This window comes from Aplidium turbinatum, chromosome 15 (assembly GCF_918807975.1).
Source record: "Aplidium turbinatum chromosome 15, kaAplTurb1.1, whole genome shotgun sequence".
In the NCBI taxonomy this organism is placed as follows: Eukaryota; Metazoa; Chordata; class Ascidiacea; order Aplousobranchia; family Polyclinidae; genus Aplidium; species Aplidium turbinatum.
Genome location: NC_137486.1, coordinates 20,424,320 through 20,447,469, shown reverse-complemented (window position 1 = coordinate 20,447,469; position 23,150 = coordinate 20,424,320). Strand labels below are relative to the sequence as shown.

General features: G+C 37.8%; 1 protein-coding gene across 1 annotated transcript; it reads right to left on the bottom strand.

Annotated features, from left to right (window-relative positions):
- Positions 1 to 2,674: 2,674 nt before the first annotated feature.
- On the bottom strand, positions 2,675 to 6,884 carry LOC145784417 (uncharacterized). The gene is made up of 3 exons (XM_082596229.1): positions 6,589 to 6,884; positions 4,622 to 4,739; positions 2,675 to 3,134 (listed from the first exon to the last, which is right to left on the bottom strand). The coding sequence occupies exons 1-3, from the start codon at positions 6,791 to 6,793 to the stop codon at positions 2,990 to 2,992; spliced, it is 468 nt and encodes a 155-aa protein (XP_082452355.1). The 5' UTR covers positions 6,794 to 6,884; the 3' UTR covers positions 2,675 to 2,989.
- Positions 6,885 to 23,150: the final 16,266 nt, after the last annotated feature.

Sequence of the window (23,150 nt, the reverse complement as noted above, 5' to 3'; positions counted from 1 at the left end):
GCAATAAACGCAACGTCAAATCTTCCACTTTTGACAAAAGTGACAATACGCTGTTATCAGTGACGTTCGGTGGCTTAAACCATTGGGAAAGCAACTTGGAAATATGTTGCAGCAAGGTAGTAGGCACGAGGGGCGTAACCGTCGGGCAAAGCCCGAAGGCGTGTTGCCGAAGGCAACACTTCCAGCGGGGGGTCTGGGGGGCCTCCCCCAGAAAATTTTGAAAAACACTTCCAATTTGGTGCGCTCTGAGAGCATTTCCAAAACAAAATCTTCGGACTTTCCCAGTCCGAGGATAAAGATTCAATCAATCAATCAAACTGGGACTAGTCTAGAATGTTGGCTGCTTTTTTAGACTGAGCACAAAAACTTATTGTCAATGTCATCTGTAAGCATTTACAACATGCATTGGACTGGTGCACTAGTAAAGAGCAAATAATTAGCCTATAAATTAAGCTAGTCCATTCTTGAAGAACACAAGTATGTTTGCTCTGAACTTGTGATGTCAGTCTATTGACCCAAAGAATTTAAAAAACACTTGTGCTGTTTCAGTACTGGTTGGTTAATGTACCCTTTGGAATTGCATGTCTTATTGTAGAATCTATGTTTTTTTTGGTAAGAGAACCAGCTTTATTTTCAGCGTACTCAGTAGCCTATAGTTACAAGCCCGAAAATCACTCATGCGTAAAGGCTGTATTCCTTTCGCCTGAAACCAAAAGCAGCCGCTATGAGATACGCATGACGTCACTGGGAAAGCAAGTTTAACCATAACACCAGATAACACATCTGATTGGCTAAGCAGCTGGTGTCGTTTTGCAAAACGATTGAGGATTGGATAAAACGAAGGCGTTTTTCAATGTAAGGTAAGCACTTTTGAAAGTTGATTTCCCTGGAGCTTCAGTGATGGTTTCTGACAAAAGCGTTTGCGTTAATTGGCATTTATAGGCAAGAAATGCGGTTTGGTGAGGACTTAGATACTCACAAGAGTTACGAGTAATTCTAGTCACGAACACAGTAATTTTCAAGTTAAAATAGATTTGATAAAAATAATAAGAAGTTAAACCTAGAATTCAGTCATTATATTTTGCATAGTTTTCGCTCAGGTAAGCACTGCTTTCCTTGCTTTCCCTCACCGATCGTCACTGGCTGTTATCATATCTCACAAACCTGACGTGATAGCATAAATCTGAGGTCATATTCGGATTCAGCACCCCAAAATTACTCTTAATCAGTTTTCAAAGTTCACAGAGCAAAAATCGTGTAGACCAGTGTTATCTTTCTTCTTGTGGTCAATGTTGAGACTTAACATTTGTCAAAATTTGTACCACCAGCCTTCAATTCAGCAGCGACTCTGGCAATGGTTTGATCGTTTGACATCGAACGATCAGTTGTACATGACAAAAATAAAAATATTTAATTTTAAGCATTTTTCTTTCTCGTCAGCCGTCATTACATCCAAGTTATCTCGTCACCTCATTATAGACGCATGGCTCGTCAGGTCAGGTCCTCCAAGAGCCCTGCCCCGGTGCAGATGTTGCTGCCGGCCCCCCCAGCGCGACGTCGCGTGATATCTCACACCAATCACAAGCAAAATTTGCGGTGCACGTTCTTACAAAGGATAAATTAGGTTAAAGTATTAACACTCCATTATTTCACAAACAAGGCACTATTGTAAATATAACTTTAAATTCACAGATACACACTAGTTATACACAAAGATAAAATGCTGTAAAATGCTAAAACACTACATAGTGTAAATATAGCCTCAATAGCGTTGTCAGATATGGAATTCTGCCCTCATTTGAAGAAAAGTTTATAGCTGTTGAAAACAAAAACTTGTATTTTGAATATTTTTTTTAGTCCAAAGATCAAAGATCAAAACCCTAACCTTTCCTAACTCTAACTCTTCTTAACTTTGGTAACACCTGATTGTAACCATGGCAACAAGTGGGTAAAATCAGCCATTTCGAAGATAAAAATTGCAATACTATCCGACATGGCTGACATAGCATTGCATATGTGTGCTTACAGCTTTACATTAACATATAGGCTAATACCATTTCTGATCTTGAAATCTGCAGAGACTAGGGCAGCAAACTTAGGATGAATGCATTGCTATTGTTCATGACATTAAAAAATACCAACTTCAATATAAGAAATACCAACTTCATATAAGAAATGCCAACTTCAAAATATTAAAAAATTTTTATGCAAAATTGATCTTAACACGCAAATTTAAACATTTTATTAGCCCCCTGAACGCAAAAAAATTAAAATATTGTTGTTCTAAAAAAGGGCATACCCATGAGGGGGCCCATTCAAAATACAAAACTAATATTCATATAAAAAACAATATTTTATGCAAAATCGACCTGAGCACGCAAATTTAAACATTTTGTCGGGCCCCCCTAAACTCAAAAATTGAAAATTCTGCAATTTAAAAAAAGGGCATAGCCTAGGCTACCCATAAAGGGGCCCCATTCGACATACGGAACTAATATATAAACAATATTTTATGCAAAATCGTTGAAATCAATCTTTTTATCGCGTGAATTTAGACATTTTGTCGGGCCTCCTTGAACTCACCGGGCCCCGATGCAATGCACCGGTTGTCCCCCCCTCTTGTGGGCCCTGCATCAGGTAGACTAGTTATGGATGAATTATTACCAAACAAACCAACTTTTACATCTTATGTTTTAATTCAGAAACGATGAAATTATGTACATGATACAGTGACACTCTTAAAATATATAAATACGCTTGGATCCAAAATAAATGCTGTTTGTATTCAAAATAAACTGGTATACTAAATTATATCAAACACTACAATAATCATTCGCTATCTCCGCTTGCAGCAGATTGCGCATCAACATGGGTTATACTTGATTAAATCGCAATAACATAGAAAACTTTGGCTACTATTTACATCTATGTATTTGGTTTAGTTTTCTCATTAGCCAGTTTCAAAAGAAGGTCACATGAGCTCTTCCGCTTACAGTCCCACAGCTATCGCTGAAAAGACCAGCCCCAAAAGGACGGCCAGGTTCATCATCACTCGGTGGCCTCCTCCAACAGGCAGCTGGGTGGTCGCTTGTTGGTTGCAAAGGTCAGTGGTGCAACAGGAAATTCCGCATGCACTGAAAGTAAAGGCAATTCAATTTGCTTTAGATTATTTACTGAAAAGCACAGTATATAGCCCAGACAACAAAATCCATTCTTTTTACATTCGAAATGATGTAATGTAAAAATGTAAAAATGATGAATTTTGTTGTATGGGAGACTACTGTTTAATGAAATCTTGCTTGAAATCTTTTTAAATTTTTAAGCTTTTAATAAGGCATGCTTAATTCAAAGTAAAAAAATGCAAAATCACTCATAAGCATTTTATCAATTTTTATTGTTTAAATTGTTGCGCATTTTCTTGAAATCAATCCATTTGTGTACCACTTTAAGACACCTCATATAGCCTACCCGCAAGAGGTTGGGAAAGACCAGGTTAACATTTTCTACATAACAATAACAAAGCAGCTGCCAAACATAACGAAGCGAAAATATGGACATTTTACTCATCAGCATATCACTGAGGTGTAGGCTAATTGGTTGGTTGGTTGGTTTTGAATCTTTATCCTCGGACTGACAAAACCTTGATTGGTTATTCCTGGTAGTTTCGCATCCATGCAGAGACTTTTGACGATCCGGTTATCGAAATTGGCAGAGCGAAGTTTTCCGATTGTTGAAGTGTTGTTGTCAGGGAATTATTCCATTCACTTGGTGCCGCTGAATGGAGAGTGGTCCTGAAATGCGTTGTTCAAGCGCACACCCCGAGTGTCGAACCAGTGCCGCTTGATCTTGAGCCGGGCGCGTAACCATTGAATTAACGGGGCGGACGGGCGACTAATTCGAGTTTGCGGTCTTATGAGGTTCCATTTCAGTTTGTGTTTTTTTTTCAAGTTTTGATACCGTATGTCAATCACGGCTGCTAATTTCTGGGCTTGACTTTAATAAATTTTTTAATGTTAATTGTTCTGGCTGCAGACTAACTGCTGTGGGCATAGCTGTGGGCATAGCTGTGGGCATAGCTGTGTTCATAGCTGTGGTCAAACTTTATTTTGTTGTAAAACTATAAAATTTTGAGTGAGATAGCAACAATAAAAAGCCCTCAATCGACGACTGATAATTGGCGCGCAAATGACTGTCCAGTCAGTTCGCTGGCTATCGGTTCCGGGTCGAGTTTTTTCAAACAGGAATGTCTTTCCAACAAAAATTATTTTTCAATGATTTTCGTCTTCATCAAGCGTTTTGACAAACTAGGTAGTATACGCATACCAGCCAAAACTACATATAATATACAAGGCGGCAACTTTAAACTCGAAAGCTGTTTTTCTTTGGAGGCGGAAGCTTTTTGGCGAAGATTAAGCAACAATGTTGCTTACAGAATGTTTCCGCAATAAAAAGTATTTAAAATAACTTAGGTCTTACCATTAAGTTTAACGCCTTGTTTATGTTCCAAAAAGGGACGAAATGCTTGCAAATTAGGCTACTGGACTTAAGCTCTTAATTAGCGCTGAAACCAGACATACGATTAGATACGAAAAAAACAAACATTATTTAGACTTTTTCTTACCTCACTCCTACTTGATTGGCAACGACAGGGTTTTGTGCGATGGCTGAATTTACGATGGTGGTGCATTGCAAGATAGGGCACTGGCTTGTAAGTTGGCATAGACCTCCAGTGAGTGTTGCTACAACAAAATGTTTGTTGACACGGCGATAAAATTATCAACCCAAGCTGAAGCACTGGTAACAATGGTTGCTAACTTAACTAGACACCAGTCAACAAAGAGACAATTAATATGCTACCCAGAGAGAAAATCAACTATTTTTTACATTAATTTAACGTATGCAGATGTCAACGTCTACAGACGTTAAATCAATGTACAAATGTTAGTTTTAGTGTCTGTTTTAGTGTTTGTTTTAGTAACCAAGCGCTAACTTACTGTTCACCGATCAATCATTTCCAGTATTAAAATGCCTTTACACGCTTTCTCAAATGAAGACATTTGCTGTAGAACTACTTAAGTCAAATTTGTGGAAATTTAGCTGTCACCAAACTGCGTTGCATGATGATCAATGCGTGTCCTTGCGTTAAATTTTATTTGAAAAAGCGGTTTAGTTTCGTTACAACAAACGCTGGTGTTTGCATAGAAATAAGAAAAAAAAATTTAAAAAGTTTAACTTGCTTCATTTCAAAAGTTGTATTTTTTGACTTAAATAGTTCTTCAGCTTAGATCGTCAATTGCACCGTATAAGATTTAAAGCTGGTGTGTTTGTGCAGAAAAATCTTTATAGCTCGACATCTTGTGGTAAGGCTTGCTCGAACTTTGGATTTTCAACATCAACTGTTTTTCAACTCTTTGTATTAGAAGGTTACTAAGCTTCTCCCAACAACTTTGGTTGATCAAGTACTTGATGGCATTCACATTTGAGTAGTAAAAAATACGGAAATAACGCAAGACATAAAATTGTATTTTATATTGACAACTAGCACAGCATGACAAAGAAACCAAAACAACCACTCAAGGTTTTTAATTGAGCTAATCTCTAGGCCAGCAGATTGTAACTTATTGATCGCAACCCAAAGCGAGGTTGTCTACCCATGTAAGTGGGAGGCATCCTTACTTTGGGTTCTAGGTCCAGCCAACAGTGTAAATAAATATATAGCTTTCTTTTTGTTCAATATCGAAGCGCTTTGTCTTTGGCAAGACACTTAAAGGCATGCCTGAAGGTGAGCACGAAGATTGGCTTCCTTGCCTTCCCGTTCACTTAATCTAAATCTTCAACCACCGGGTGTAAGCCTGGATACGACAAACAAACAAAATATCGAAATGCTGCCATCAATGTTTTATAGTAGTTATTCTGCCTGCTGTAAAAAAATAGGACGGGCAACTCCGTTGTTCCGCCAACATTAGAAGGGTCAAATGCCAATTTAACATTTTTTTACGCTTTGCTGCTGGCTTGCTTTCAACTAAAACCCTTAAATTACTTTAAAACCAACTTTACTTTTTTTATATAACCCATAAAAAGTACATTATGTTGTAAATTACAAAAAAACGTAACCCTTCTAGTGTTGCGGATAAGCCAAAAGCGGATGTAGCTTCGCATCCCTATGATCTACAATCTCTAATGTAGCCTAATACGCGTCGCAGTTTCCAGATGTTGGAACTGGATGGTTAGACTTTTTTGTTTGATTTTATCAATTAAAAAGTTTAAAACTTCACTACTGTAAAAACTTCGTATGTATTTCTATATACATTGTCTGCGCATTTGCGTTTTATAGGTAGCTAGCACATCATGGGCAAGAAAAAACTATGTAAAGACCTTCACGAACCAATTACTGTAAACAAGAGTATGTCAAATCTCACGTGACCCTAGTTTGCATATCGGGTCAGTATGGCAAGCTTGTTGGTGGTAAGAGAACCTGTTATTAAACTTTTGAATGACATCATCAACTGTAAATAAATTAGATACAATAACATGATTAAAACGATTATATGTTTAATGATAATAACAAATTATGCCTCATTAACTCACCGGGTGCGCCAAGTATAGTACCGGTGGCATCAAACCTTACACAGCTGTAAGTAGTGTTATCAGCGCATGTCTGATTCATGATGGTGTTATTGACCTGCACCCCACTAATGGTAACGATATATCCGAACTCACACTCCAAACCATAAGACATGGTTGGCATAAAGATGAGTAAAGCTACAGGGAGAAGAACAATCATCGAATTCATGATTGAGCTGAGGTGTTGTAAAGCAGAAGTAATTAAACGTACAATTAATAAACTTCTAGTTATCTAAAACACATAATCATTTATAGTTGCAATTAAGTTCCTAGCAACTATGCTGCGTTTATATATTCCACATTTATTGCACAATAAATATTATTAACAATACAAAAAAATTGCTCAATGCCAAGCAAAAGAAAAGCAAAACAAATTAAAGCAAAGATAGCCACTTTTCTCCAAGAACTTTAATAGCCTGTTTTTAACTTATTTTTGTTTTATGTATAGCCTAATTTTATGTAAGAACTTTTTGAGGATCTATTAAAAAGACTATGAAGGTTTTCAAGGAAACATCAAATATTGCCACCATGTCGGTTTTAAAGCTTCATATGGTGGACAAGTTATTTTGTTTTTGAAACTTTACATTTTGTATGAAATTGAACTAATACGTTTTACTCCTACATCCCAGTTTCAATTAAGATATGTTATCCAATTTTATTTCAGTTTCAATTATTAATACCACAAACGCAGCTGAAACATGCTTTCGAAGGCCATTGCCATGGAATTAAATGAGCTTGTATTATGTCTATAGCTGTTTAAAGCAACTTTTTTTTTAATAAACATGCGTAATTAGATGTACGATAAAAAAAAGTTTGATATTTCTTCTAACTTGATCTCTTTTTCTGGCTGCATTACTTCATCACTTCGTCATCATCACATTGCTTCATACGTCATTACATTGCTGTGGCCTTACCTGCGACTAAACTAGAAAATAAGATATATGTTCAAATATCATCTAACATTTTCTGAAATACCAGGTTACCTAACATGACACATTAAAACCTTATCTTCCACCAGCAGAATATTTTACTTTAATTAGAAATTTGATTGCAACTTCAGAACAATATGACGTTGAATTGAACCTCGCTTTTTATAAATCGAATTACTCCACAACACCATCACTAAGCAACCGTTAGGAATAGCTGTGGAAACAAGGTCAGGTTTCACGAGTTCTGGGCTGATCTATTTAAAGTTGTTTCTTAAACAAGCGTTGTCCAACAATACTGTAAAGCAGTGAAAATAACTTTGGTTGTACAAGTCGTAGCTTGTAAGCTTTCTAAATGAGCACCGTGTGAAGACATAGGCTTAAATTTCACGTCTGATGCTTGTTAGGAACAGTTGGAGTTGTTTGTTTGGAATTCCATAATGAAGTTGGTTTTACCTATCATAAATTTCAAAGCATTCTTTGTTCTGGAGTAGAAATTCGCCAAGTACTCTACGGTATTTTATTTAAAACAATAAACAGAGTACTGTGCACCTGTCTGGTGCCGCGGTGCTCGCTGCCGCAACATCGGCACTGCCATAAACAGCGCCCTGCGCACAGTGACCGGATGCCTGCGTCCCACACCATTGGACAATCTCCCCATTCTCGCTGGCATCCAACCTGCTGAGCTTCGTCGCGAAGAAGCCACTCTGTCCCTCGGTCGACGGGCACTGGAGCCTAATCATCTTCTCCACCACAAGATCTCTGCCTTCCCAAACGGGCACCCCCGCCGACTGAAATCAAGACACCCATTCGTGCCAGCCGCTCGGCTTCTGATCAACGAAGCTGATGAACAAGACATCTCTGCGGCTACTTGGGCGGACCATAAATGGAATTCTGAATGGAGGTCAAGCACCACCAGACTCCATTCATTCATCCCCGACGCCGACACACGCCCAGTCGGCCTGACACTACGGAGACAGGCATGGGTGCGCCTCGGCCGTCACCGTACGGGCGTCGGCCTTTTCCGCTCAACCATGCACCAATGGGGAATGGCTTCTTCCTCCTCCTATGAATGTAGTGCCGAGGAACAGACCGCAGACCACATCATCAATGACTGTACCATCTTCAAGCCACCTAACGGAGTGGAAGGTCTGCGCGTCATGGATGATGAAACTAAAGATTGGCTGCTCTCTAGCAGCCTTCCAGTGTAGTCCGGGAACATCGTGAATCTGGGGTGGTAAAAGGATAGACCCTCGGCCCCAGAAGCTCAGACGACGACGACGATTTAAAACAGGGCTACTCAACTACTTTTAGCAAAGGTCCAGTTACAAAAGTTTAAAAATTGCTAAGGTCCGTTAGAACTCTCATGAAATAATTTACAGCCATACCAATGTAATACGGTATAACTACTGTATATACAAAATCTGGTAAAGCAGTATTAGCAAAAGCAATAAGCGAAATATATTTATAGTTCTGTTAGTCACAGCTAGTAGGAGAATTGCCATTTTTTATTTCTTGCTAGTTCTTTAAATCTTGATTCTAAAGTGGTGAGAGCGAGTCGAAGACGAAATCAATTCTTTATAAAGTTCATGTTTGAAAACGTTCTCGCAGCTGTAAGTAGACCCAAACATAGTGAGAATTTGCACTACTAATTTGCGAAGAGCAGGAAAATTATTTGGGAATCCTTCCTTTGACCAAAACTTCTCTGGTGGATTATCACAGAATGATTTTTTCACAGCTATGTTCTCCTGGAATTCAATAAGCTCCAATTGAATTTTTGCTGCGTCTACCCATTTACATATGTCCTTCGCTTCAACTGAGAATTCTGTAATGTCTGTTACTATAAATGGGTTTTCAATGAACAGCAGCAATTGTTTGCCAAGAGAAAAGTCAACTAATTGCATTGCAAAGTTGGTAATCAGCTTTTCAACAAACTGGGCATATCTGATACTAGAATCATTTTTACCTTTGCTCTGTTCCAAAAGTCTCGGAAAATGGTTAAGTTGGCTCTGAATATCATAAGTTATTTGAAAATTTCTAATTTTTTCTGAAATGCACGAATTGCTGTGATCAAATCAAAAATACTGTGTTTTTCTCCTTGCAGTTTTAAATTCAAGTCGTTGAGGTGTGACATCATGTCAGTCAAAAACCCAACAATCTCCATTTTTTCATCATCTCTTAAAAATGCCGAAAATGCCACTGCCTTCACATTGTTATGACCTTCGAGAAAACCCTACAACTCTTCAATAATCAACCACAATCTCTCCAAAAATGCAACTTAAACATCTTATATTGTTGTGTGCATGTAAATCTGTATAAATTGCATTGTTTTTGGAAAGAAAATTTTTGGAGAATTGATTTTAAATATTGAATTTCCAGGCATCGTATTTTTTGATCCGTAATTGGGCCTCTCCCTTGCACCAGCTTGACTGGGCGTGTAGTTGTTCTCTATTACGTTAAATTGCCTACCCCATTTTTTGCATATCAACGATAATAGATTTGGTTTTGTTAAAAAACTAAGTAAATACTGAGACAGATAAGGTCCGTATTCAACGCTGAAAAGGTCCGCATTCGGACCGCGGTCCGCCAGTTGAGTAGCCTTGATTTAGCTGCTAGCTGATCGAAATCGATTTTTAGCTGTTTATGATTGAACTGACTTGTGTGAAAATAAATTCGTTTGTATTTGTTAGTATTAAGGCTAACAGTTTTTGTTGCTAAGGTAAGTCACCACTGATTTTAACCGATATTCTTCAATACGTCTAATTTTTTTTAATAAAAGCAGTTCTCAACCGGGGGGTCCGTGAGAGTCCACAGAGCGTTTTCAAGGAATGCGTGAAAGCTTCCGAGTTTTCAGCATGGTTGGTAATTAATTTATGACATTTAAAAATAATTTTTGTTTCATCTGAATATTATACAGAGATTCTCCAATTGTGCGTCCCGAAGCCCTGGTGCGTCTTATGACATTTCAAAAGACTTACGGTTCACACAAAGGTTCGGTTTTCTAACTGAAAAAGATTATGTAAGAGAGTTAAATCTTTTAATAAAACTATAGGTATGTTCAATTGGATTCTTTTGAGGCAGCAGATTGTTGACCAATACTTAATTTAGATAATCCCTGATTTAGATATGCAAACGTTAGTCAGCATTTATTAGAACTCACAGCTTTATTGTGACTGTAATTCGAAATGTTGATTACAAATGAAAAAAGTGAGAAATTTTTTGTAAATAAAGGTCATTAAATTATATTAATTCTCGGTAAAATTTATAGAAAAACATTAAATCAGCATGTACACCAGATAAATTTTACTGATTTTTTTATCCTGTGTGGCAACTTAAATCTTATAACATAACTTTGTGAATGTCATCAATCGTCATAAGTGCGTCGCAAGTTCAGCAAAATCTGAAGTGTGTTGATTCGAAACTGGACATGTTTCTGAGACAAGAGGCGCGATAGACTAAAATTTTAGATAAATTTTTGTAGGGGGTCTGCGACTGCTTCGATGGTACCAAAAGGGTTTGCCAAAACAAAAAGGTTGAGAACCACTGAATTAAGGTAGGCTTTTATTAAAATTCTTATCGTTTGAAAATTTAAGAGATTATTGCAATTAAAACAATAATTTTAACGGAGCTCGTTGGTTTTTAACGTTAACGTTAGCTCAGTGGTTACGCGCCCGGCTCTAGACCACGCGGCGCTGGTTCCACTCTCCGGGTGTGCGCTTGAGCAACGCATTTCAGGACTGCTCACCGCTCAGTGGCACCTAATAAATGGAATAATTCTCCGTCAACAACACTTTAACAATCGGACAACTTCACTCTGTCAATCTCGGTAAATGGGTCTGCGTCAAAAGCTTCTACAAGTATGCGAAACTACCAGGAATAACCAATCAAGGCTTTGTCAGTCCGAGGATAAAGATTGAAAACCAACCAACATTTCCCACAAAAACAAACCCTGGTGTCAACTATTCTCGATGATACCATATTTACGGAAAGCAGCCGACGTTACGCTAGAGATACATCATCATCCATTTCAAAATCCAGAGATACTTTTAGGTTGAAAAAAAGACACAGTAACACCCCAATTTCACACCTTTACAGTAAATTTGCAGGTCGCACTTAAAAAAATTGCATGAAAAACAGATGTGACACTAGAAGACTTCATCGAAGCAACAGGAAATTTTTTATTATATCACAAAAGTGGTCTGTTTAGTGAAAGAAATGTGGTCTCTTTTGAAAACGAGTAGGGAATTAATCACCCTAGGTCAGGCTATTTTCTTTGGATATGTAAATTACAAAAAATAATAATTAAATTTTGTGTACCAATCTATTTCAATTTCAAAAAGGGCTCATAGAGCACAACAAAAGGGAGTCCTTGCAAACCGAAAAAACTATTATAGAGTTTTCATGTTAAAAAAAAAAGAAGTAAAAGCCCCCCTTGCCCAAACAAAGATTGGCTTCTTTGCCTTTGCTTTCACTTCATCTGAATTTTCAATTCCTTGGTCAAGAATGGATAAGGCAAAAATGAAAATCAATGATTTTAACACGAAATTCAATCAATGTTTTAATTAGTTGACACATCGTTATTTCAAAAGAATAGAGAAGCAACGCACGAGTTCGCATTCACACAGCAAACACATTGGAGAATTCCACCTCGAAATCTATAGTCAGAGCGCTGTGACAACAAACGTAGGACAATGAGAACAATGTGCCATCGGTTCCGCAAGAATGATATTCCATGTTCAAACAACTGGTTAGTTTGCTATTTGAAAAAAAAAATTTAGGTAGGCAGGCTATAGGCTATTGTTATAATGCTCAGCCCTGTTGTATTGTTGCTTATTATTCCTATCTAGCCTGTAAGCAAAAGATATAAGTGGGAAACATATGAAAACTTAATTTTTGGTAGCGGGTTTGGGGGGGCTTGAACCCCCTTAGCCTCATGCTGGGTGCGCTACAGCTTAGGCCTATGTTAAACAATTATCAAGTATGCCAACCCTTAATGTTGCTCTGAGCAAATCACTATAAAAATTAGATAATTTTATTAAATATATGAATATGCTTGGTAAAGCTTTCTTTTTCTTAAAATCAATGCATTCTTGAACTATCTTGAATCTTCCAATCAACCTCTAAAAGAACGTGCGCCCGTTAGGGGACGACTGCACCAATAAAGTAAGTCAAGGATTTCTCTTGTACCTTTGAAATAACCACTTTAGTGCTAAAGCTATAAATTCTTTAAATGAAAATAAATTAATTGAAAGTCCGCCCCGATAGCTCAGTGGTTACGCACCCGGCTCAAGATCACGGGACGCTGGTTCGACTCCCGGGGTGTGCGCTTGAGCAACGCATTTCAGGACAGCTCTCCATTCAGCGGCACCTAATGAATGGAATAATTTCTCGGCAACAAAACTTCAAAAAGCGGAAATTTCACTCTGCCCATCGCTGTATCTGGCCCTGCGTCAAAAGCCTCTACAAGTATGCGGAACAACCATAATTAATCTGTCAAGGCTTTGTCAATCCGAGGATAAAGATTCAAAAACCAACCAAACCAAACCCAAACTTACTTGGTGTGTGCTTATAATTTGTTTAATAAAGGCAGCGGTTCTCAACCGGGGGTCTGCTGTGGACCACAAAAGGGCCACGAAACGTTTTCAAGGAGTCTATAAAAGCTTCCAAGTTTTCAGCATGGTTGGTAATTAATTTACAACATTTAAAAATACTTTTTGTTTCATTTGAGTAATATACAGAGATTTTCCAACTGTTCGTCCCGACGCCCTGCTGGTGCGTCTTACGACATTTCAAAAGACTTCACACAAAGGTTCGTTTGAGACAGCAGATTGTTAATCAATACTTAATGTAGATATGTAAACGTTAGTCAGCATTTATTAGAACTTACAGTTTTATTTTGACTGTGATTATGACGGAATGATAATTACAAATGAAAAAAGTGAGAAATATTTTGTTAATAAAGGTCACAGATTTGTATTAATTCTCGGTAAAATTTATAGAAAAACATTAAATCAGCATTTATACTAGATTAGCACCCGTGGCTCAATGGTTATCGCCTCCGGTGCTGGTAGCCCTGGGTTCGATTCCAGGTCGGGTCATTCCAAAGACTTTAAAAAGGGTACCGATTGTGTTCTTTCTTGCATAACGCAGTGTGGATAAGTCGGGTAATAATCTGGTGACATATCATCCTCTTCCAATCTGCCTTGAGCCAGCATGGAAGCAGTACGGCTCGTAAAATCACATGGAACCCTGTCAAGTAACCCATGTTGATGCGCAATCTGCTGCAAGCGGAGATAGCGAATGATTATTATACTAGATTAAGTTTACTGAATTTTGATCCTGTGTGGCAAGAAATAGCTCATAACATAACTTTGTCAATGTCATCAATCGTCATAAGCGCGTCGCGAGTTCAGCAAATTCTGAAGTGTGTCGATTCGAACCTTGACATATATGTTTCTGAGAGAAGAGGCGCGATAGAATAAAACTTTAGATGAATTATTGTTAGGGGTCTGCGACCGCTTCGAGGGTACCAAAAAGGTTTGCCAAAAAAAAAGTTCGAGAACCACTGAATTAAGGTATTATTAAAATTGTTATCGTTAAAAATTTAAGAGATTATTGCAATTAAAACAGTAATTTTAACGCAGCTCGTTGGCTTTTAACGTTAACGTTAGCTGTGTGGTTACGCGCCCGGCTCAAGATCACGCTCCGCTGGCTCCACTCTCGGGGTGTGCGCTTGAGCAAGAATTTCAGGATTGCTCTCCATTCAGCGGCACCTAATAAATGGAATAATTCTCCGGCAACAACACTTCAACAATCGGAAAACTTCCGTCTGCCAATCTCGGTAACCGGGCCTGCATCAAAAGCCTCTACAAGTACGCGAAACTACCAGGAATAACCTATCAAGGCTTTGTCAGTTCGAGGATAAAGATTCAAAACCAACCAAACCAACCAAAACCTCCCACAAAAACAATCCATGATGGCGACTATTCTCGATGATACCATATTTACGGAATGCACCCTACGTTACGTCAGAGATACATCATCATTCATTCCAAAATCCAGAGATACTTTTAGGTTGAAAAAAATACACATTAACACCCCAATTTCAGACCCTTACAGTGAATTTGCAGGTCGGACTTAAAAGATTGCATCAAAAACTGATGTGACACTAGAAGACTTCATCGAAGCAACAGGAATCTTTTTTATTATATCACAAAAGTGGATTGTTTAGTGAAAGAAATGTGGTCTCTTTTGAAGACGAGTAGGGAATTAATCACCCTAGGTCAGGCTATTTTCTTTGGATATGTAAATTACAAAAAATAATAATTAAATTTTGTGTACCAATCTATTTCAATTTCAAAAAGGGCTCATAGAGCACAACAAAGGGAGTCCTTGCAAACCGAAAAAACTATTATAGAGTTTTCATGTTAAAAAAAAAAGAAGTAAAAGCCCCCCTTGCCCAAACAAAGATTGGCTTCTTTGCCTTTGCTTTCACTTCATCTGAATTTTCAATTCCTTGGTCAAGAATGGATAAGGCAAAAATGAAAATCAATGATTTTAACACGAAATTCAATCAATGTTTTAATTAGTTGACACATCGTTATTTCAAAAAAATAGAGAAGCAACGCACGAGTTCGTATTCACACAGCAAACACATTGGAGAATTCCACCTCGAAATCTATAGTCAGAGCGCTGTGACAACAAACGTAGGACAATGAGAACAATGTGCCATCGGTTCCGCAAGAATGATATTCCATGTTCAAACAACTGGTTAGTTTGCTATTTGAAAAAAAAAATTTAGGTAGGCAGGCTATAGGCTATTGTTATAATGCTCAGCCCTGTTGTATTGTTGCTTATTATTCCTATCTAGCCTGTAAGCAAAAGATATAAGTGGGAACATATAAAAACTTAATTTTTGGTAGCGGGTTTGGGGGGGCTTGAGCCCCCTTAGCCTCATGCTGGGTGAGCTACAGCTTAGGCCTATGTTAAACAATTATCAAGTATGCCAACCCTTAATGTTGCTCTGAGCAAATCACTATAAAAATTAGATAATTTTATTAAATATATGAATATGCTTGGTAAAGCTTTCTTTTTCTTAAAATCAATGCATTCTTGAACTATCTTGAATCTTCCAATCAACCTCTAAAAGAACGTGCGCCCGTTAGGGGACGACTGCACCAATAAAGTAAGTCAAGGATTTCTCTTGTACCTTTGAAATAACCACTTTAGTGCTAAAGCTATAAATTCTTTAAATGAAAATAAATTAATTGAAAGTCCGCCCCGATAGCTCAGTGGTTACGCACCCGGCTCAAGATCACGGGACGCTGGTTCGACTCCCGGGGTGTGCGCTTGAGCAACGCATTTCAGGACAGCTCTCCATTCAGCGGCACCTAATAAATGGAATAATTTCTCGGCAACAAAACTTCAAAAAGCGGAAATTTCACTCTGCCCATCGCTGTAACTGGCCCTGCGTCAAAAGCCTCTACAAGTATGCGGAACAACCATAATTAATCTATCAAGGCTTTGTCAATCCGAGGATAAAGATTCAAAAACCAACCAAACCAAACCCAAACTTACTTGGTGTGCGCTTATAATTTGTTTAATAAAGGCAGCGGTTCTCAACCGGGGGTCTGCTGTGGACCACAAAAGGGCCACGAAACGTTTTCAAGGAGTCTATAAAAGCTTCCAAATTTTCAGCATGGTTGGTAATTAATTTACAACATTTAAAAATACTTTTTGTTTCATTTGAGTAATATACAGAGATTTTCCAACTGTTCGTCCCGACGCCCTGCTGGTGCGTCTTACGACATTTCAAAAGACTTCACACAAAGGTTCGTTTGAGACAGCAAATTGTTAATCAATACTTAATGTAGATATGTAAACGTTAGTCAGCATTTATTAGAACTTACAGTTTTATTTTGACTGTGATTTTAACGGAATGATAATTACAAATGAAAAAAATGAGAAACATTTTGTTAATAAAGGTCACAGATTTGTATTAATTCTCGGTAAAATTTATAGAAAAACATTGAATCAGCATTTATACTAGATTAGCACCCGTGGCTCAATGGTTATCGCCTTCGGTTCTGGTGCTGGTAGCCCTGGGTTCGATTCCAGGTCGGGTTATTCCAAAGACTTTAAAGCCGGGTGCGTAACCACTGAGCTATCGGGGCGGACTTTCAATTAATTTATTTTCATTTAAAGAATTTATAGCTTTAGCACTAAAGTGGTTATTTCAAAGGTACAAGAGAAATCCTTGACTTACTTTATTGGTGCAGTCGTCCCCTAACGGGCGCACGTTCTTTTAGAGGTTGATTGGAAGATTCAAGATAGTTCAAGAATGCATTGATTTTAAGAAAAAGAAAGCTTTACCAAGCATATTCATATATTTAATAAAATTATCTAATTTTTATAGTGATTTGCTCAGAGCAACATTAAGGGTTGGCATACTTGATAATTGTTTAACATAGGCCTAAGCTGTAGCTCACCCAGCATGAGGCTAAGGGGGCTCAAGCCCCCCCAAACCCGCTACCAAAAATTAAGTTTTTATATGTTCCCCACTTATATCTTTTGCTTACAGGCTAGATAGGAATAATAAGCAACAATACAACAGGGCTGAGCATTATAACAATAGCCTATAGCCTGCCTACCTAAATTTTTTTTTTCAAATAGCAAACTAACCAGTTGTTTGAACATGGAATATCATTCTTGCGGAACCGATGGCACATTGTTCTCATTGTCCTACGTTTGTTGTCACAGCGCTCTGACTATAGATTTCGAGGTGGAATTCTCCAATGTGTTTGCTGTGTGAATACGAACTCGTGCGTTGCTTCTCTATTTTTTTGAAATAACGATGTGTCAACTAATTAAAACATTGATTGAATTTCGTGTTAAAATCATTGATTTTCATTTTTGCCTTATCCATTCTTGACCAAGGAATTGAAAATTCAGATGAAGTGAAAGCAAAGGCAAAGAAGCCAATCTTTGTTTGGGCAAGGGGGGCTTTTACTTCTTTTTTTTTTTAACATGAAAACTCTATAATAGTTTTTTCGGTTTGCAAGGACTCCCTTTGTTGTGCTCTATGAGCCCTTTTTGAAATTGAAATAGATTGGTACACAAAATTTAATTATTATTTTTTGTAATTTACATATCCAAAGAAAATAGCCTGACCTAGGGTGATTAATTCCCTACTCGTCTTCAAAAGAGACCACATTTCTTTCACTAAACAATCCACTTTTGTGATATAATAAAAAAGATTCCTGTTGCTTCGATGAAGTCTTCTAGTGTCACATCAGTTTTTGATGCAATCTTTTAAGTCCGACCTGCAAATTCACTGTAAGGGTCTGAAATTGGGGTGTTAATGTGTATTTTTTTCAACCTAAAAGTATCTCTGGATTTTGGAATGAATGATGATGTATCTCTGACGTAACGTAGGGTGCATTCCGTAAATATGGTATCATCGAGAATAGTCGCCATCATGGATTGTTTTTGTGGGAGGTTTTGGTTGGTTTGGTTGGTTTTGAATCTTTATCCTCGAACTGACAAAGCCTTGATAGGTTATTCCTGGTAGTTTCGCGTACTTGTAGAGGCTTTTGATGCAGGCCCGGTTACCGAGATTGGCAGACGGAAGTTTTCCGATTGTTGAAGTGTTGTTGCCGGAGAATTATTCCATTTATTAGGTGCCGCTGAATGGAGAGCAATCCTGAAATTCTTGCTCAAGCGCACACCCCGAGAGTGGAGCCAGCGGAGCGTGATCTTGAGCCGGGCGCGTAACCACACAGCTAACGTTAACGTTAAAAGCCAACGAGCTGCGTTAAAATTACTGTTTTAATTGCAATAATCTCTTAAATTTTTAACGATAACAATTTTAATAATACCTTAATTCAGTGGTTCTCGAACTTTTTTTTTGGCAAACCTTTTTGGTACCCTCGAAGCGGTCGCAGACCCCTAACAATAATTCATCTAAAGTTTTATTCTATCGCGCCTCTTCTCTCAGAAACATATATGTCAAGGTTCGAATCGACACACTTCAGAATTTGCTGAACTCGCGACGCGCTTATGACGATTGATGACATTGACAAAGTTATGTTATGAGCTATTTCTTGCCACACAGGATCAAAATTCAGTAAACTTAATCTAGTATAATAATCATTCGCTATCTCCGCTTGCAGCAGATTGCGCATCAACATGGGTTACTTGACAGGGTTCCATGTGATTTTACGAGCCGTACTGCTTCCATGCTGGCTCAAGGCAGATTGGAAGAGGATGATATGTCACCAGATTATTACCCGACTTATCCACACTGCGTTATGCAAGAAAGAACACAATCGGTACCCTTTTTAAAGTCTTTGGAATGACCCGACCTGGAATCGAACCCAGGGCTACCAGCACCGGAGGCGATAACCATTGAGCCACGGGTGCTAATCTAGTATAAATGCTGATTTAATGTTTTTCTATAAATTTTACCGAGAATTAATACAAATCTGTGACCTTTATTAACAAAATATTTCTCACTTTTTTCATTTGTAATTATCATTCCGTCATAATCACAGTCAAAATAAAACTGTAAGTTCTAATAAATGCTGACTAACGTTTACATATCTACATTAAGTATTGATTAACAATCTGCTGTCTCAAACGAACCTTTGTGTGAAGTCGTTTGAAATGTCGTAAGACGCACCAGCAGGGCGTCGGGACGAACAGTTGGAAAATCTCTGTATATTACTCAAATGAAACAAAAAGTATTTTTAAATGTTGTAAATTAATTACCAACCATGCTGAAAACTTGGAAGCTTTTATAGACTCCTTGAAAACGTTTCGTGGCCCTTTTGTGGTCCACAGCAGACCCCCGGTTGAGAACCGCTGCCTTTATTAAACAAATTATAAGCGCACACCAAGTAAGTTTGGGTTTGGTTTGGTTGGTTTTTGAATCTTTATCCTCGGATTGACAAAGCCTTGACAGATTAATTATGGTTGTTCCGCATACTTGTAGAGGCTTTTGACGCAGGGCCAGATACAGCGATGGGCAGAGTGAAATTTCCGCTTTTTGAAGTTTTGTTGCCGAGAAATTATTCCATTCATTAGGTGCCGCTGAATGGAGAGCTGTCCTGAAATGCGTTGCTCAAGCGCACACCCCGGGAGTCGAACCAGCGTCCCGTGATCTTGAGCCGGGTGCGTAACCACTGAGCTATCGGGGCGGACTTTCAATTAATTTATTTTCATTTAAAGAATTTATAGCTTTAGCACTAAAGTGGTTATTTCAAAGGTACAAGAGAAATCCTTGACTTACTTTATTGGTGCAGTCGTCCCCTAACGGGCGCACGTTCTTTTAGAGGTTGATTGGAAGATTCAAGATAGTTCAAGAATGCATTGATTTTAAGAAAAAGAAAGCTTTACCAAGCATATTCATATATTTAATAAAATTATCTAATTTTTATAGTGATTTGCTCAGAGCAACATTAAGGATTGGCATACTTGATAATTGTTTAACATAGGCCTAAGCTGTAGCGCACCCAGCATGAGGCTAAGGGGGTTCAAGCCCCCCCAAACCCGCTACCAAAAATTAAGTTTTCATATGTTTCCCACTTATATCTTTTGCTTACAGGCTAGATAGGAATAATAAGCAACAATACAACAGGGCTGAGCATTATAACAATAGCCTATAGCCTGCCTACCTAAATTTTTTTTTTCAAATAGCAAACTAACCAGTTGTTTGAACATGGAATATCATTCTTGCGGAACCGATGGCACATTGTTCTCATTGTCCTACGTTTGTTGTCACAGCGCTCTGACTATAGATTTCGAGGTGGAATTCTCCAATGTGTTTGCTGTGTGAATGCGAACTCGTGCGTTGCTTCTCTATTCTTTTGAAATAACGATGTGTCAACTAATTAAAACATTGATTGAATTTCGTGTTAAAATCATTGATTTTCATTTTTGCCTTATCCATTCTTGACCAAGGAATTGAAAATTCAGATGAAGTGAAAGCAAAGGCAAAGAAGCCAATCTTTGTTTGGGCAAGGGGGGCTTTTACTTCTTTTTTTTTTAACATGAAAACTCTATAATAGTTTTTTCGGTTTGCAAGGACTCCCTTTTGTTGTGCTCTATGAGCCCTTTTTGAAATTGAAATAGATTGGTACACAAAATTTAATTATTATTTTTTGTAATTTACATATCCAAAGAAAATAGCCTGACCTAGGGTGATTAATTCCCTACTCGTTTTCAAAAGAGACCACATTTCTTTCACTAAACAGACCACTTTTGTGATATAATAAAAAATTTCCTGTTGCTTCGATGAAGTCTTCTAGTGTCACATCTGTTTTTCATGCAATTTTTTTAAGTGCGACCTGCAAATTTACTGTAAAGGTGTGAAATTGGGGTGTTACTGTGTCTTTTTTTCAACCTAAAAGTATCTCTGGATTTTGAAATGGATGATGATGTATCTCTAGCGTAACGTCGGCTGCTTTCCGTAAATATGGTATCATCGAGAATAGTTGACACCAGGGTTTGTTTTTGTGGGAAATGTTGGTTGGTTTTCAATCTTTATCCTCGGACTGACAAAGCCTTGATTGGTTATTCCTGGTAGTTTCGCATACTTGTAGAAGCTTTTGACGCAGACCCATTTACCGAGATTGACAGAGTGAAGTTGTCCGATTGTTAAAGTGTTGTTGACGGAGAATTATTCCATTTATTAGGTGCCACTGAGCGGTGAGCAGTCCTGAAATGCGTTGCTCAAGCGCACACCCGGAGAGTGGAACCAGCGCCGCGTGGTCTAGAGCCGGGCGCGTAACCACTGAGCTAACGTTAACGTTAAAAACCAACGAGCTCCGTTAAAATTATTGTTTTAATTGCAATAATCTCTTAAATTTTCAAACGATAAGAATTTTAATAAAAGCCTACCTTAATTCAGTGGTTCTCAACCTTTTTGTTTTGGCAAACCCTTTTGGTACCATCGAAGCAGTCGCAGACCCCCTACAAAAATTTATCTAAAATTTTAGTCTATCGCGCCTCTTGTCTCAGAAACATGTCCAGTTTCGAATCAACACACTTCAGATTTTGCTGAACTTGCGACGCACTTATGACGATTGATGACATTCACAAAGTTATGTTATAAGATTTAAGTTGCCACACAGGATAAAAAAATCAGTAAAATTTATCTGGTGTACATGCTGATTTAATGTTTTTCTATAAATTTTACCGAGAATTAATATAATTTAATGACCTTTATTTACAAAAAATTTCTCACTTTTTTCATTTGTAATCAACATTTCGAATTACAGTCACAATAAAGCTGTGAGTTCTAATAAATGCTGACTAACGTTTGCATATCTAAATCAGGGATTATCTAAATTAAGTATTGGTCAACAATCTGCTGCCTCAAAAGAATCCAATTGAACATACCTATAGTTTTATTAAAAGATTTAACTCTAATAAAAGTAATTTGCGTTCTTCTGGTGACTATTTACTAGGTTACCTCCTGATGTTAAAGATGATAACTAGCTTTTGTATTTCCGACGTTTCGTTTGTATTTGTATTTCCGACTGCATTCAGTTTAACCTCTAGGTGTCTTGTTGCGTGTTTTAATTCTGATTCTTGCTGCTTACTTTATTCATTTTATCAGTACGTTTTTGTGTTGTGCCATCGTTGCTGAACAGGTTGTGTTAACCTGTTTTAGCCACCTTGATAAAGTCAGTCGTGCTGACTGACGAAACGTCGGAAATACAAAAGCTAGTTATCATCTTTAACATCAGGAGGTAACCTAGTAAATAGTCACCAGAAGAACGCAAATTACTTTTATTATAAAATGCCTGGTGAACAGTCTCTCTCTAGATTTAACTCTCTTACATAATCTTTTTCAGTTAGAAAACCGAACCTTTGTGTGAACCGTAAGTCTTTTGAAATGTCATAAGACGCACCAGGGCTTCGGGACGCACAATTGGAGAATCTCTGTATAATATTCAGATGAAACAAAAATTATTTTTAAATGTCATAAATTAATTACCAACCATGCTGAAAACTCGGAAGCTTTCACGCATTCCTTGAAAACGCTCTGTGGACTCCCACGGACCCCCCGGTTGAGAACTGCTTTTATTAAAAAAAATTAGACGTATTGAAGAATATCGGTTAAAATCAGTGGTGACTTACCTTAGCAACAAAAACTGTTAGCCTTAATACTAACAATTACAAACGAATTTATTTTCACACAAGTCAGTTCAATCATAAACAGCTAAAAATCGATTTCGATCAGCTAGCAGCTAAATCAAGGCTACTCAACTGGCGGACCGCGGTCCGAATGCGGACCTTTTCAGCGTTGAATACGGACCTTATCTGTCTCAGTATTTACTTAGTTTTTTAACAAAACCAAATCTATTATCGTTGATATGCAAAAAATGGGGTAGGCAATTTAACGTAATAGAGAACAACTACACGCCCAGTCAAGCTGGTGCAAGGGAGAGGCCCAATTACGGATCAAAAAATACGATGCCTGGAAATTCAATATTTAAAATCAATTCTCCAAAATTTTCTTTCCAAAAACAATGCAATTTATACAGATTTACATGCACACAACAATATAAGATGTTTAAGTTGCATTTTTGGAGA